The sequence below is a fragment of the Giraffa tippelskirchi genome, chromosome 6, assembly GCF_054371585.1.
Source record: "Giraffa tippelskirchi isolate mGirTip1 chromosome 6, T2T-mGirTip1v1.2.pri, whole genome shotgun sequence".
In the NCBI taxonomy this organism is placed as follows: domain Eukaryota; kingdom Metazoa; phylum Chordata; class Mammalia; order Artiodactyla; family Giraffidae; genus Giraffa; species Giraffa tippelskirchi.
The window spans coordinates 131,336,444-131,353,563 of record NC_137280.1 but is presented as its reverse complement, the minus strand read 5'-3'; the positions used below and the strand labels follow the sequence as shown (position 1 = coordinate 131,353,563).

Here is a 17,120-nt window from a genome sequence, read left to right as displayed (position 1 = left end):
TCGGGAGAAATGAAAGAGGTTATTTTTTTTCCTTGTTGATATCAGTATTTGAGGTATATGAAGGTCATATAATATAATTAAATGTTTGAGCTTCGAAGGCAAAAGGATTTGAGTGCTAAACGGAGTCAGTCAATTTTAGTTTTGATTCCTTCTTCTGTAAAATGAACCACCTTAGAGGATTGTTGGGAAAATTAAATGACATGATACATGTAAAGTTCTCAGTAGAGTGACTGATATATATTAGACACAATACAGGAGAGATATTATTATTATTATTATTATTATTGAAATAAAGGTAAAAAGAATGGTGGATATATTGAGTTGGCCAAAAGGTTCATTCAGGTTTTTCCAAACAATCTTGTAGAAAAACCTGAGTGAACCTTTTGGCCAACCCAATAAATGTAGATAATGAATAGGAAGATGAGTCATCAATAAAGGTGATGTGAAAAAAGTCTTAATTCTAAACATGTCATGTCAACACCCGTTACCCAGGGAACCAGGAAGTGCTAGGTCTGACTCCCTAAAAGGGAGCTTAGCCAAACTTTATTTTTTTATGTGAGGTTTAAAAACACCTGCCACATACTTTCTTCCCTCAAAACCATAATTAATTCGTCTGTTTCAATAATAACAGAGTGGAAATAACCCTTGTAACTCAATACCAGAAAAAGAGTGTTCCTTATCAACATCATCAATGTTTATTGACTGTTTGCAAGCCAAGGGCACTGTGGGTCACTACATGTGATTCACTGCATGTTTACCATTAAGAGCTAGGGCAAGTTGACACACTCAGGCTTCCGGGGTTATATGTATGTGTGTGTATATATATATATATATTCTTTTTAAAATTTTCTTCTTCAGTTCACTGATATTTCTAAACCTACTTCTGAGACATCTAAATACACAAAATGCTTTGATAAACTAATAAATTAACTGACAAATGCTATAAGCAAATGGTTTAAGATTATGCTGCATTTTTTCTTTTATTTTAGAAGGCCATAGGACTGAATTCAATATATATATATTTAAATCCTCATGGTCTGTCCACTTGTTCCAAACAGTCCAATTGCCTTTGTCCTATACAATAGCCTATTTTTCTAGCTCTAAATTTTAAAATCCACATTAAGCCATCAACAACCAGAACTGTATATTTATTCATTTATCAAATATTGATTGAATGCCTGTAATGTTCCAGCACCTCTGCTGGGCACTGGGGATACAATGAAGACAGGATTTCTTCAGATGGGATTTCTACACTGGTAGAGCCTATAGTCTACTCAGTGACTGCTGCTGCTAAGCCACCTCAGTCGTGTCCGACTCTGTGCGACCCCATAGACGGCAGCCCAGCAGGCTCCCCCATCCCCGGGATTCTCCAGGAAAGAATACTGGAGTGGGTAGCCTTTTACCTGTTTCCCCAGGGGATCTTCCCAACATAGGGATCGAACCCAGGTCTCTCACATTGCAGGCAGATTCTTTACCATCTGAGCCACCAAGGAAGCCCTCGAAGCATATATTTTTCTGTAAATCACAATTTGTCAATGTGGAGGGAATGATTGTTTAGCATCTCTCTTCTGTGGTTTATTTCTGTTGCTAGTCGTGAAGAGTCGGACACGACTGAGCAGCTTCACTTTCACTTTTCACTTTCATGCACTGGAGAAGGAAATGGCACCCCACTCCAGTGCTCTTGCCTGGAGAATCCCAGGGATTCCAGAGCCTGGTGGGCTGCCGTCTATGGGGTCGCACAGAGTCGGACAAGACTGAAGCGACTTAGCAGCAGCAGCAGCAGCAGTTGTAATTAAATGTTGCTGTTTCATTTCTTTGAGTTGGCTATATTTTGAAACATAATTACATATAGCCTCTTTGGTGATTCTCTCCATGAATATGTCAGAATTGATTTGTATTGACTTATTCCCCCATACATTCAACAAACATTTGTCAGGTACCTATTTACAGCTAAATACTGTGGATAATACTAAACTATATAAGACACTGACTTCACCTTTAATAAATTTATACTCTAATAATACAGAAGAGATTGAAAACATAAAAATTGATATAGCTGGAAAAATTTACAAGGGCAATACATTTATGAAATGGCTTTAATCCTAAAACAGAAAATAGATTTAGGTGTTCTGATGTAGAGAGTTCTACATTTCATCTTAAGTGGAAAAAGTCTCAACAGAAAGGCTAAAGCATAATTTTATTTTTACTGAAACAACAATAACAATGTGTATGTGCATGTGTGTGAGAATAGACTATTCTTATAAAACCAGAAAAGGTTTGGAAGTGAATACACTCTGAAAGATGAGATTTGGAAGGTCAAAGGAGTGTTTAATTTCTTAACTGAGACTTTGCTTTAGAGGATGTGGTTGACTTCTACCTTTATTTTTCTGCCTTTCTATATTTTTTTCAATAGTTTTAAATTCAGAAGGGTTATAAGAGAATAGTGAAATCGCTCAGTCGTGTCCAACTCTTTGCGACCCCATGGACCATAGCCTTCCAGGCTCCTCTGTCCATGGAATTTTCCAGGCAAGAATACTGGAATGGGTTGCCATTTCCTTCTCCAGGGGATCTTCCCATCCCAGGAATCGAACACTGCAGGGCCTCCCACACTGCAGGCAAACTCTTTACTGTTTGAGCCACCAGGGAATATCCATATATAAGACAGAGAAAGTACATAAATATTTGGAAGATACACAGACCACTTTAGCTAGAGAGATCAGAAAAAGTTTCTTCAGAGAAGGAGCTGTGTTGTCAAGGTCCATAAAGAATAGGTAGGATCTGAGTATGAAAAGATCTGGAGAAAGGCTTTTCCTGCAAAAGAAATTTGGGGCAGTCCAAGTCTGTCCTTTGTTAGAAATGAACAACCTACATGAAATATAAGGATTCTGAACAGTTCTACAATTTAGACACCTCCTGAACTTTATTCCGGGGAAGGCAATGGCACCCCACTCCAGTACTCTTGCTTGGGAAACCCCGTGCACGGAGGAGCCTGGTAGGCTGCAGCCCATGGGGTCGTGAAGAGTCGGACACGACTGAACGACTTCACTTTCACTTTTCACTTTCATGCACTGGAGCAGGAAACGGCAACCCACTCCAGTATTCTTGCCTGGAGAATCCCAGGGACGGAGGAGCCTGGTGGGCTGCCGTCTATGCGGTCGCACAGAGTCGGACACGACTGACGCGATTTAGCAGCAGAACTTTATTCAAACTTCATTTAGTGACTTCCAAACTTATTCAAAGAGTTATTTAAAAAAAAAAACAGGGTTTATCTTAGGAAATATCTTTATAGGCAAAGGAATGAGAGGAAGAGCTTTGAGGGATGCCTCGAGAGATGAGGAAGTCCAGAGGCTGAAGTGAGTTTGCGAAGAGTCAGCATCATTCATAGTGAAGCAAAATGTGAAAAGTTAACCTGGTACTAAAGAGCAAAGGATGACCAGCTAAGGTGTCTGAAGAGTGTTGGGGGGAGGGAAGGGTTGATAAGGCAGGTGAAAGGTATATGCGTGTGAGGAATTAGGGGAGCAACAGTTTTTCTTCACTAGGAAAAGTGAAATTTGTGCTTTACAAAAGAGACTCTGCATTACCATGTTCATTGCAGCATTATTCACAGCAGCCAAGACACCAAAACAACCTAAATGTCCATTAACAGATTAATAAAGACATGTGTATATGTAATATACATATATATATATTTATACACATATATATGTATTTATATGGGGCTTCCCAAATGGTGCAAGTGGTAAAGAACCCGCCTGCCAATGCAGGAGACACGACAGACACAGGTTCAATCCTTGTGTCAGGAAGATCCCCTGCAGTAGGAAATGGCAACCTGTTTCAGTATTCTTGCCTGAAAAATTCCATGGACAGAGGAGCCTGGTGTGCTGCAGTCCATGGGGTCACAAAGAGTCAGACATGACTTAGGGACTGGACAACAACCACAACAAATATAAGTGTAACATTCACTGTAGCTGATAACATCTATGTAGATACAAATTCAGCAACCTAACAGTCACTTTTCTTCACCTTTCTTAAGCAGAAGAAGAAAAGAAAAATGAAACTAATTGTGTTAATACATTCTCAGTTACATCCAATCACAGAGAACTACCGGGAGGCACAATAATATGGGAGGGAGAAAAAAAAAAATCTCTTCTTAGTAAAATTAGGCATTTTTTTAGTTTAAGAAATGTTACTTTTAAAAGAAAAATACTCTAATTTGTCACTGAACCCAGAACCCGAGAGCCAAATGAAAGACAGAAATCCAACAAGACAGGGCATGAATTGTGTTGGATTAATAATTCACACTTGCTTTGGGGAAGTATGTCTGAATCAAAGCCCTGGACTGTAACTGTAAAATGATTTTCTTTAAACAAACAAATATATTTGTACAAGATAGGGCATGAGGTGTATTGATTTTCCCTCTCTAGGAGTTAATAATTTCCCTATAATTCATTTAATTTTATCTGCATAATTTAATGTCAACTCACATTCTTGGTCCCATATGTAGAAGAGTGAGTTATTTATGGGCAGAAATCCCAAGGGTTGTAACCAGCATCACATGGCAGAGCTGATTTCATCTCTGAAACAAACTACTTGATTTTTAGCCAAAAAAAAAAAAAAAATTCAATTCTTTCACTGTAAAAATGAAACTTACTGGAAGAGTAATCAAAGATAAATGTAATTCTACTGTACCCGGCCTCTCAGCAGTTCATATGCTGTCACGCCCAGTGACCACCAGTCAACAGCAAACGAATAGCCTGCTTCTCTTTTGCAGTTGAACATCTCAGGTGCTGAAAAACACAGAAGAGTTAAGTTAGTTTTACTCCCTGATGGAGTGAATTGTGCGTGTTCAGTCATGTCTGACTCTTTGTAACCCTATGGACTGTAGCCTGCCTGGCTCCTCTGTCCATAGGATTCTTCAGACAAGAATATTGGAGTGGGTTGCCATTTCCTCCTCCAGAGCATCTTCCCAACCCAGGGATCGAACCCGCGTCTCCTGCCTGGGCAGGCAGATTCTTTACCACTGAGCCATCTGGGAAGCCTGCTTTGCTCCCTGAGATATTAACAAATCTATCTTCGAACATGTTCCTTCAAAGTCAAATTACCAGGAACAGGGTATAAACACTTTTAAGGGTGTTTATCATCCATTGCTAGATTGCTCACTGTAGGCAAATTTCCTAATTTTCTAGTCTTTCTCATTCATCACCAACACACACAGGCGTGCACAGGCCTTAAGGGGCAAATTCTTCTTTGACTTAGAACATGTGCCTATTAAAAACTGGATCCCATCAGACCTCAAATGTCTGGCTGACTCTGAAAGCAAGAAGGCTGAGAAGATGTTACTTCGTTGTCTTGATTTGGAAGGGTTGTCGTCAGGACATAAATTTGTATTACTGTGGCAATGTTCAGAATTTGGCTCCAACTACAGGAGATTGATTTTCCAGTTTGGAGTCATCTGGAAGGGGCAAGAGCAGCATTTGCAGCCTGATACTGGGGATTAAGGAGAGGAGAAAGAGCGGGGCACTCAGAGAGATACAGTTTTACATCAGTCGTGGGACATTGACTCTGTTCCATAATTCTTCCTTTTTTTTTTCCCAATTGAAGTATAGTTGAATTACATGTTGTGTTAATTACTTCTCTACAGCAAAGCAACTCAGTCATATACATATATATACATTTTTTATGTTCTTTTCCATTGTGATTTATCACATGATACTGAATATAATTCCCTGTGCTGCACAGTAGGACCTTGTTGTTTGTGCTGTGTTTAGTCACTTCAGTCATGTCCTACTCTTTGCAACCTCAGGGACTGTAGCTCACCAAGCTACTCTGTCCATGGGGATTCTCCAAGCAAGGATACTGGAGTGGGCTGCCATGTCCTCCTCCAGGGGATCTTCCCAGCCCAGGGATCGAAACCAGGTGTCCTGCAGTGCAGGCGGATTCTTTACTGTCTGAGCCACAAGGGAAGCTCAAGAATACTGGACTGGGTAGCCTATCCCTTCTCCAGGGGTACTTCCTGACTCAGGAATTGAACTGGGGTCTCCTGCATTGTAGTTAGATTCTTTACCAGCAGAGCTACCAGTTGTGTATCCATTCTATATTTACCAGTTTGCATCTGATAATCTCAAACTCCCAATCCATTCCCCTCACCGCATCTCCCCCTTGGCAACTATCAGTCTATTCTCTATGTCCCTGATTTTGTTCCTCTTTCATAGATAGGTTCATTTGTGTCATATTTTAGATTCCACATATAAGTGATATCGTATGGTATTTGTCTTTCTGACTTACTTCACCTAGTGTGATGATCTCTGGGTCCATTCATGTTCCTGCAAATGGCATTATTTCATTCTTTTTAATGGCTGAGTAATATTCCATTGTATATATGTACCACATTTTCTTTATCCATTCATCTGTTTCCATGTCTTGGCTATTGTGAATAGTGCTGCTATGAACATAGGGGTGCACTTATCTTTTTGAATTAGTTTTCTCTGGATATATGCTCAGGAGTGGGACTGCTGGATCATATGGTAATTCTATTGATAGTTTTTAAAGAGATCTCCATACTGCTTTCCACAGTGGCTGCACTAATTTACATTCCCACCAACAGTGTAGGAGGGTTCCCCTTTCTCCACATTCTCTCAGCATTTGCTACTGGTAGACTTTTTAATGATGGCCATTCTGATGGGTATGAACTGGTACCTCATTGTAGTTTTGATTTCCTTTTCTCTAACAATTCTTTGAATTGACTCCAGTGGAAGGCAGAACCTCAGTCAATCTTATTCCAGTGGATATCTCCAGGTACATGTTCTCTAACACACTGAGAACCTTCTATACACTCTTCCAAGAATAGACCTAACTTCTGAAGGATGGAGTGGGGAGAATGATGTAGAAAGCAAGGATAGGTCTCTTCTCTGCTTGCTTGTCCAGTACTGAACCTGCCATTTAGAGTCACTCAATAGAAACTTGCTAAATGAATGAACAATACTGAATCAATCAGTCAATCAAACACTGTTTGCAAACTTTAGCTGTGAAAGCAGGCTGTCTGGGCTCAAAACCTGCCTTCACCACTTACTGTGACCTTAACTGAGTTAGTGGGCTGAGCATCAGAATCATTAGCAAAACCAGAATCACAAGAAGGCAGTTCTTACAGAAGTGAGAAACTAAATGAGATAATGGCTGCCAAAATCTCAGCACGGTGTCTGGCACCTGGGAAGTTCTCAAAAAATTAGATAGTCTTCTAGAGGGATAAACATCTGTAACACTGGAAATTTTAGCTAGCCAAAAGCTGCACACTTGACCCAAGCTTCTGGTAGTAGGATGCAAGTTCTGGACAAAGGAAATTGGTGTGATGTGGGAAATGCACATGGGTTTGCCCCGCCTGGTGCACTCAATTTCAAGTAAAATCCCGTGGGCAACATCTGATTAGAGAGGTATGATGTTGACATCCCAATGCCAGGACTGCTCCTAACTGTAAAAGCCCTTAGCAGGACTAAGTAGGCTTCATTCTCTGGTGAATTCACCTTTCACGCATCACTGCGTTCTTTCTGCAAGTCACAGCTCCCCACACGAGTTGGCAGATAATGGTCCTGACCCCACAGTGCCCCCACAGACTGGGTGGAGTGGACTATAACTGCTCTCCCTTATCAGTATCTCATAGCAAGTCATCAGATGTGGTCCCACCAGGTGACAGGTGATAGAAATCTCAGAGAAGCTGCAGAGAACTTTGAGACATAAACAGGCCATTGTGCTAAGAAAATATCTAACAGAATAAACATCTATAAAAGCTGTGTATTCTCTTGTCTTGGACCACCCTTGAAGTTCTTATGAGTAGAATCCTCTCCTACTTACGCTGTATTCCAGCATGAAGACATTTGAATATGCATTTATTCATTCAATAAATATTCACAGTAGGCTAGGCATTGAGGAATTTGGGAAGAACATTAAGAAAAAAGGGCAATGTACAAAAGCATGTTGTTGCTCAGTCATGTCCAACTCTTTGTGACCCCATGGACCATAGCCCGCCAGGCTCCTCCGTCCATGGGATTTTCCAGGCAAGAATACTGGAGTGGGTTGGCATTTCCTTCTCCACAAAAGCATAATGGATAGGTAATTCTTTGAACCCTCAAAGTGCTGAAAAGCCAGAGCAGGGAGACGCTGAGGGCTTCCATCAAATGTTCCATATCTCTGAGGTGATACAAATAGAGATGGTGAAGGACTGTTTCCTTCAAGAAAACCATTAAGTATTTTGTTTGATTTTTAAAATATTTCCATATCTCCATTCAGAAAAGTAAACAAAATATAAAAGAAGAATTTAATAAGCAGTTATAAGCAAATGGCCATGTAACCTTACAACATAGAATCTTGACCCCATCACTGGGTCCTGTCCTGTTTACAAACATAGAAGTAACCACTATCCCAAATTTCTTTTGGTAATTTTCTTCTTGCCTTTATACATAGATTGACTCTCTATGCATTTCTAAGCAGCAACTTAGTTTTCCCTATTTTAGTAATCTGTATGTTATATAGATTTTATGTTTGTATGTCTATATAAGAGATGTGTGTATAACATATGTGTATAAATAACATGAGTATGCGTGTTTTGTGTGTGTTTTACTCCTTGTTTTCTTTGGTGTCTTGCTCTTCTTGTTCAACATTATATGTATAAAACTTCTCCAACTTGCTGCACATAGCTTGTTCACATTCAAAGCTATACAAATACATTGTAATTTACCTATGTTTCCTACTGTTAATAGCCATTTGGGTTGTTTTCAATTTGGCTATTTTGAATAAGGCTCTCATGAATATTCCTGCACATGTAAGACTCTTCTAAGTCCACCTATCTTTAGGTTACATTTCTGGGAGGGGAAATGCTGGGGATGGGCTGCTCATCTCCACACATACTAGATAGCATCAAACTATTTACCATGGTGGTTGTACCAATTAACATTCTGACCAGCAACGCATGAGACTTCACTTTGCTCAACCTCCTTATCCACACTTGGCATTAACTAACCTTGTGACATTTTCCATTCTAGTGAGTACGTAATGGTCTTCCCTTGTGGTTTAAATTGGTATTCCCCTGATTACTAATAAGCTTGTCCACATTCTAATACATTTATTAGCTATCTGGATTTCCATTATTTGGTTTGCTTTGCAGATTTTAAAGCAACTGGACGGTAGATTCTGGTCAGGACATGAAGAAAGGGTCCAAAACTAATATATAAATTTAGTGCAACAGAAATAATTCATGGAATTTATGAAAATGATTCTAAATTTCCTCTGTAAAATATGTGAATAATAAAGGTTTTCTGAAAAAAGGATAAAGGGACTTGCATCTGTTAAACTGTATTATAAAGCTATAATAATTAAGATTTATGGATAAAAGTCACAGAATATAGATGCTAGTACATAAAAATACTTAGTTTATGATGAACATGAATCTTTTAATTGGTTAAGCTCTAGGTGATCCTGATTATATTCACACAGACCAAGGGAGGGGAGAAGGAAGGATTGGAGTGATTGGAAAGAACGTGCAGGTAGAAGATGATGAATTCAAAAAAGCGAAACTTCCTTGTTGAGTGAAGGTACTTAAGAACTGGCAGATGGTCCATATTCTTATTTCCAGAGCTGAGGACCTGTTGTATATGTTTAGCATCTTACATTAGAACATGTTGTATATTCCTATAAACTTCATTCAGTATTTCATCCTAGTTTTCTTTCTTTTTAGAATTTGTTTCTTTCTGGTTCATTGCTAATTATCAGAAACACTTTAAAAGAGTGCTGGTGAATGCCTGTTAGGTAGAGTTTACCAAATTTATTGGGAACATAACTTTTAAAAAAAGAAAGCAGACATCCACCTCTGATATCTCTTAGAAAGATTCCCATCCAAAAATCAAAGGCAAGAACAACTTCTGGATGAAGATATAAGTGCTGACAGTCAGATATTCATTTTTAAAAATAAAACTAGAAATATTTCTAAGATCTTAAGTTTGGCCTACCTCATTTGGCTTACAACCATTTAAGAATCATACATACATATATTTTAAAATCTCCCTATCTCTCTTTTAGGGAGAAGCTTGATTTTCTAAAGTCAAAAAGAGCTTGCTTTAAATGTAGGCTTTTTCAATTATTAGCCATGTGATCTTGAGCAAATTACTTCTTGTTCTCCTCATTGTAAAATGGTGATAATTACAGTTTGCCTCACAGTGTTGTTGAGAAAAATAAATGAGTCAATGAATGCAAAGCATTTAACACATTGTCTGATCCCTAGAAGGCTTTCAATAAATATTGGTAATTGTTAATTATAAGGATGAGGGTAGAGAGGGCAGAGAAACTTGACTGGATTCAATTTCTTAGCTCTATGTGGTGAAAAAGACTGGAAATGCCAATTTTGAGGAGAATCAAATTATATGGGTATTGTATTTAAAATAACTGGGGAGAGAAAAGAAAGATCATCTTCCTTTACTCCTCTCACCATGGAAACCAGGCCTAGAAAACCCAGATGCACATTTTCTGATTTGGCTTCAAGAAAATAGCCCTTAATATGGAAACCCAGGAAACCTGGGGAATAAACTCAGACCAGCAGGCTTGGAGATTCCTTTTTATCATTTGAGTACTGTGGATTTGGGGCAGAAAATAGACTGTATTGTATGTGTCCATTATTTTAAAAGGGACAAAAGAGACTTATTACCCTCACAGATAATTGGAAGCCAGGAAATTTGCAGGTGTTCAAATATCACATAAAATCAGGCTCATTTTCCCCCACAGATGACTTGTTTTTCCTCTCTCTTTAGTTCTGCAAGTAAGACAATGAAATATTGAAAGAAGGTGGCATTGCTCTTGCCTTTAATTTGAAGTTCAAATATTTTGCCTGCAAACTGCTCATGGGATTATTGCGATGATAAACCTAAAACCAAAATTATAATGGGAAGGTACTTTGTGAACTTACATCCTTATGCATGAGTATGTAAATCATGGTTGTAGTAATACTTATATCATTTATTACCATCCCACTTATTGCTGTACCTTCTCTATTTGATTCTTTTTTTTTTTTTAACTCTTCTCACTAAAAGATAAGCCCCAAGGGTTGGAGACCTTGTCTGTTTTGCTCCCTACAGGATCCCCAGCACCTAAAACAGTGCTAAGTACACAGAGGCAATGAGTAGGTATTTATTGAATGAACTATTAATATTCTTCATCAGGAAGTAGAAACTGCCCTTAATAACTCATAAACTAACGTTTTTTACAGGTAGTCCATGGCGCCCTCCTGAATCAAGATCAGACTGTATGCTTGCTAAAAGGAGATTCCTGAGGTTCACCTCAGACCTGTGAAATCAGAAGCTCTCCAGGTAAAGTCAGAGAGGGACTTGTCATTCTTAGCTGCAAGGCTCTACAGATGGCTCGACCTCTAGTACATGGTGTCCACAGGAATGGAAAACAAAGCTTTGCTCTTAGTGGCTATGGCAGCTCAGGGGACCCATACCCATGTAAGGCTTGGTGCCGGCCACAGTGGTGATCCGCATCTCCCCGGGCAGCATTGTGGCAATGTTGAAGTCTGTGATGTGCACATGCCCTGCAAGAGAAGAGGGCCACAGAGAATGTTAAATCCCGTTCAGCCCAGCAGCACACCGCGCTTCTCATCTAAAGTACCTGGGAGCTTACTTTGTACATTATTTTTTTCTCTCTTTAAAAAAAATGTTTTTTTATATTGGAGTATAATTGCTTTACAAAGTTGCATTAGTTTCTGCTGTACAACAAAGTGATACTAACCTTTTCATGTCATGATCTATCTCCTGGAGGGGGGATGGTTTAAGACCATACTTACTGGCCTTGAGGACAGAAAAATTGTGCTTTTACTACCTGTAGCCAATCACAAATGGCATATAAGAATTTATAAACTAATGAACATTATATGCCATTTGCAATTGGGTACAGACAGTTAAAGCTCACTTATTCTATCCTCAAGGCCAATAAGGCCTTACACCATCAACCCTTCAGGAGCCAGGTCATGCTATGGAAAGGTTAGTGCTGGTTGTGAATTTGTAGTTCAAACTCAAAAAGTTTTAACCTTGGTCTTTAAGAGCTCACACTCTGGTAAGTTCTACGTGGGCAATTTTTGTCTATTGGCATCATTTTAAGTTGGTACAGAATGTGAGTATCAAGAGAGGGACAGATAAGAACTATTCAAAATATCAAATTTCCAAGCATCGCTTATGGAATCTTTTAAAGAGACAAACATTAATACAAAGAGAACATGACTGTGGACACACATATTAATCGATATTTCTTTGCCAAGAAAGAGTTCTTTTCTCTCCTTGTTTTTTTGAAATATCATTAGTAGTTTTTTGCCTGATAGTTCAGATTGTCCCCCAGTGATCACCAATAAAATAATATATCGAGAGAAAGTAGGGGAGAAAAGTCAAGTTCTACTTTTAAAGAGGCTGTTTAAAGAGCCCTAAACTGGGAGCCAGGTGAGCTGGGTCCTGCCTTGAATTCTGCCCTTAAGACTTTAGATTTGAGGTTGGTTTTCTGTGCTGAATGTAAGTTTCCCTTAAAAAAAAAAGGAACGGCAGACTTGATGATGTCTAGGGTCTCTCCTCAGCTTTAATACTCATGGCAATACCATGTGGGTCTAACACTCAAGTTCAGCAGAGAGCAACCCCTACAAGAGTGTATCAGTGTCCTTGTGTTCACAGCCAGAAGTAGGAAAGGGCATTACCAGCTGCTCAGGCAGACAAGCTCATGGTGTTGGTTGGCATGAACGTCATATGCTTTGAGAGGATCTTGGAAGTGTTGGCATTTCCATTTGCATGCTTCTGTGGTTGTGATGAGATGTGGTGGTAATTGGAGGGGGTGCCCTGGGATTGTTCTTCCACATCCCACAGACCCCACTCCCCCTGCCAACTTCACTGTCTGCTCCCCAATAGCATCCAGCCCACTCCTAATGATAAATCTCGCTGTCTTTATCACCAGGGTTTTGTTTGATGCAAAAAAAAGTGTTATGTTTTTATCTGATGACATTTTAATGAAGTAACAGTAGCTGAAAGTGAAGGTATTCTTACATAAATGGTTCCAAGAGATGATTTCAGGAGCTTGCACTATGGTAATATAGGTCGCTTCAGTATTTTCTCCCATCCAAGTACTAACCAGGCCCGACCCTGCTTAGCTTCCGAGATCAGACGAGATCGGGCGCGTTCAGGGTGGTATGGCCGTAGACACGCTTCAGTATTTTCTTTCCCTGTTTCTCCCTCATGTTCAAAGCACTGGCTCCTTGGTTCACAAGGTTTGATACAAAATAGGGGAGTCTGGAGACTTCTGGTTAAGAGCCTGTTCTCTAGAGTCTGATTGCCTGACTTTAAGTCCCAGCTATACCGCTGACTAGCTGTACTACCTCAAAAAGGTGACTGATCCTGACTGTAAAGTTGGGATGATAATAGTGGTCTTCTCATGAGGTTATTGGGAAGATCAAATGAAATAATGCTGTGGAAGACTTAACTCAGCATTTCACAGGAAGTATGTATCATCCAGTTGTTGCTATTTGTCATGATGAGATGCTCTGGCATCATTTTGCAAAACACACGTGCCTGGACTTCTCTCTCCTAAGACCCCAGTGCAGTGGGTGGGAGAGCCAGGTATCCAGGTTAAAAATAGTACCAAGAAACTCCACAGGTGATTCAGATGGGCAGCCAGACATGGGATCCTTGACTTTAGCCTGAATAGGTGTTCTAAGCCGACTCAATCCTAAGACTGACTATGCTCACGTAGAAGTATTGGGTTGGCCAAAGAGTTTGTTCAAGCTTTTCCATATGCTGTTACGGAAAAACTCGAATGAACATTTTGGCCAACCCAGCAGAAGATAGAAGATGCTTTAGAACCATTTGGTTCTCAAAGTGTGTGATCCCCAGACCAGCAGCAGCAGGAACGAGATAGGAATGCAGATTCCTGGGCACTGTCCCCACCTACTGAATCAGAAACTCTGAGGGTGGGACCCCGGTGTTTAAACAAGCTCCCCAGGTGATTCTGATACCCAGTTCATTTTGAGACCATGCTTTTAAAAGACCTGGCTTAGTAGAAAATCTTAACCATAGTTAGTACTCATATTTCTTTTGAATGTGGTTGAAAGAGTGTTAATTTTATCATATAAGTAGTATTTGAATTTGTATGATTAATTGCAATTTTCAAAAGGTCTTCATACAATTTAGCCTAGTGAAGTCATCCCTATTTCAGAGAAGAGCTGTTTGTGGCTAAGTTCTCAGTGTTCAGAAGTAGCAGAGCTGGAATTAGGATCTAGCATTTGGTCCAGGACTCCTTTGGTGAGTTATGAATTGTCCAAAGACTTTTTGCACGGTATCGTAAGACCAAGAGCTGAAGAAACTCAAAGGACTACCTTCTGACAGGCTCAGGGTTCTCTCACCAAGATGTATAGTAAACGATGGGGAGGAATTATCTGAGGGTGAACATCTACTAGAAACTGTACCCTAGTGCCCTCAAGCTGAACAAGGAAAGCAGAGCCTCACGGAGCCTATGGCCACCAGCCCGGCATCTCAGCTCCAGGCCCAGGATGCTGCTGTACTTCCCTTGGCTCACCTTGGGGACCTTTCTGCCAAGTTCCCCTCTGTGCTGTGGAAATGAATCTGAGTGCTGGCTCACAGAGGAAGCTCTGGTTGCGCACTAATGGAGGGACATAGAAATTGCTTTGGAGTAAGGGACCCCTCTGGTTTTTCCCATAAGTCCTGGCCCTGAGGGAATCTTAGATCAGTTTCTCAACTTGGAACTGACTGAGAACTTGGACCTGATCATCCCGTGTGGTGAAGGGCTGTCCTGTGCATGGAGGAATGCTTACTTGCATCCTTGGCCTCTATCCACCAGATGCCAAAAGCACTTCCCACTCCTGGTTGATATACTGACCATCAAAAATGTCTGCAGACATTGTCTCACCTCTGCAGGGAGAGACAGTAGAACAAAAGCATCCAGTTAGAACCACTGCTTTACTGTGACGTTTTCAAGTACAAGGCCCAGAACTTCCTGATTGAGCACCCTAGGGAGCCATCTGCCTGTTCTTTTCAGCTCTGTACCTTGAGGCACAGAATCACATTAAAAATTGGAGCTCACAGTATTGAGTCACTGAGTTGAGTCATCACTGCAGTCATTATTTATACTCTTCCTTACTGTGCATGTGTCCAGCCTGAGGATGTTTCTCAACACAGCCCTCAAGGACACCGTAACCAGTTGGTTGGCCTGGCTCCTAGCTTTCAGAAATTTCCCTAACTCAAAACTGGTGCCACAGTTTTCTAGGATTCTTATTAAAAATTTATATCCTTAGACCCTAGCTGAGATTTATAAATCTGATTATCTGGGGCTAAGGTACAGTGTCCTACTGTGTGTATGTGTGGTGTGTCTGTGTGTGGGGGGTATATGTGTGTGTGTCTGTTTATATATAAAAATGCTACACACTTGATTTTTAGGTACATTTTGGGACTCTGCAAAGGAGAAGCTAATAAAGTAGCAGGCTCGGTTCTTCCTCATACCCCTAAACTGAGAACTGAGTTTTTGCCTTTCTCTGTTCCCTCTGACAAAGGAGGGTATCAAGAAACCTAAATTATAGATAATGTGGTAATTGTCATTCTCTCAGATATACCAGGGAGACATTATTCTTCCTTTGTAGGCAGCACTTATTTCCTGAATAATTTAGAAAAAAATACAAGAATCTTAGACACTATGGAACTGATAGAATTGGATGGAATACTTAAGTTGGTAGGATATGGAAACCATATATCAGAACAGTTGGTTATGAGCCATCCAAGAGCTAATGCCATCTCAGGCTCTGAACTAGTGAGTGAGCCGTTTAAGTAGGACAGTAAAACTATGCTCTAAATTAAAAAAAATTTTAAGTCAAATTCTGATGTATAAGGAATGTTCATTCACACCGGTAAAAGGACTCTCCATTTACAAAAGGATTTGGTTCCTTTAAATAACAGTCTTTTCTGATGAACATGAACCAGTATGACTCAGTAAGAGTAATACAAAGTTTCTGCCTGTTACTGATGGTACTGAATTTAAATATAAGACACATGGTGTAATACACAGCTCACTTGGAGAAATGGGAATAGCAGGTGTATCAGAGAGGAGCAGTTATCTTTGCAATTGCTAAATCCCCATGCAAGAGGCATATATGAGCCACCAGGAATTTCATGTCAGAGTATTGGCTTGCCCAAAAAGTTTATTTGGGTTTTTCCATTACATCTCAGGGAAAAAGCCAAAAGAACTTTTTGGCCAACCCAATAGTCAGTTGGGTTGGCCAACAATGCCTGAAAGCTAGGTTTTTCAAAATCTGAAAAAACAGACAGTAAATAACCTAAAAAAATTATTTTTTCCAGAAGAGATCCCTAGGGCAATGCTTAGCGATGACCCTCAATCTTGTTTGTTTGTATCTCTCATTCACATACCCAGTCCTTCCCAAGACAGTGTTTCTCTAATTGACTGCAATGATTCTCCAGTTGAGTTTAGGATGGGAATAAAATACAGAAAAGCTCCTCTTAGGTCACTGTTCAAACCCCAAAGTTTAAGAGTGAAAAGTGTCTTTGTAAATAGTACACCAGGTAACAGGTGTAGACAGGGAACTAGGCAGCGTGGGTTGCCGGCTTGCAGTCCCTAAGCAGCAGAGCCACAGTCCAACCAATAATAAAATGTCCTGAAAAAGTGGGCGGTAGCCTCCTATATGCATGAGGGAAAGGCAGAACAGGCCATTGAAAGTACAGTTACCTGAGAATTAAGGGTCAGACAAAACTGTTTAAACATAAGACCTAAGAAGTAGATGTGTACAATATTTGGTATGTGCCTTTTGGAATCAAAATATCAATAATTCTTTAGTAAAGTCAAGTAAGGATCCAGCTTTCAGTGACTATGTGATATAAAGTAACATAAAATCAGATGACGTCGTCTAAGCTTCCTTTCCTTGGGGAGAAGACCCCTACTACATCCTGGAGACACAGGAGTATTTGACTGTTAATTGAGTGATCTTTTTGAGCACATGGCAGTCAAACACTTAATACAGTTATGTCAGTTAGTATTTACAATGACCATGAGACGTAAGAACTCCTTTCATGCCTGAAGAATTTAAGGTG

The 17,120-nt window shown here is 39.9% G+C and overlaps 2 protein-coding genes across 4 annotated transcripts in view; one reads left to right on the top strand and one right to left on the bottom strand.

Annotated features, from left to right (window-relative positions):
- Positions 1–17,120, top strand: part of PPP2R2B (protein phosphatase 2 regulatory subunit Bbeta) — a 764,919-nt gene that overhangs the window by 5,839 nt on the left and 741,960 nt on the right. For all 3 annotated transcript variants that reach the window (XM_081505075.1, XM_081505076.1, XM_081505041.1), the window contains one exon: positions 11,246–11,345. The gene's annotated coding sequence lies outside the window, so the exon portion shown is untranslated. The remainder of the gene's footprint in view (positions 1–11,245; positions 11,346–17,120) is intronic.
- Positions 1–17,120, bottom strand: part of STK32A (serine/threonine kinase 32A) — a 137,408-nt gene that overhangs the window by 16,005 nt on the left and 104,283 nt on the right. Inside the window, exons 7-8 of the mRNA XM_081505084.1 lie at positions 11,480–11,569; positions 4,690–4,787 (exon numbers count right to left, since the gene is read on the bottom strand). Coding sequence (XP_081361210.1) covers positions 4,690–4,787; positions 11,480–11,569 — 188 coding nt within the window. The remainder of the gene's footprint in view (positions 1–4,689; positions 4,788–11,479; positions 11,570–17,120) is intronic.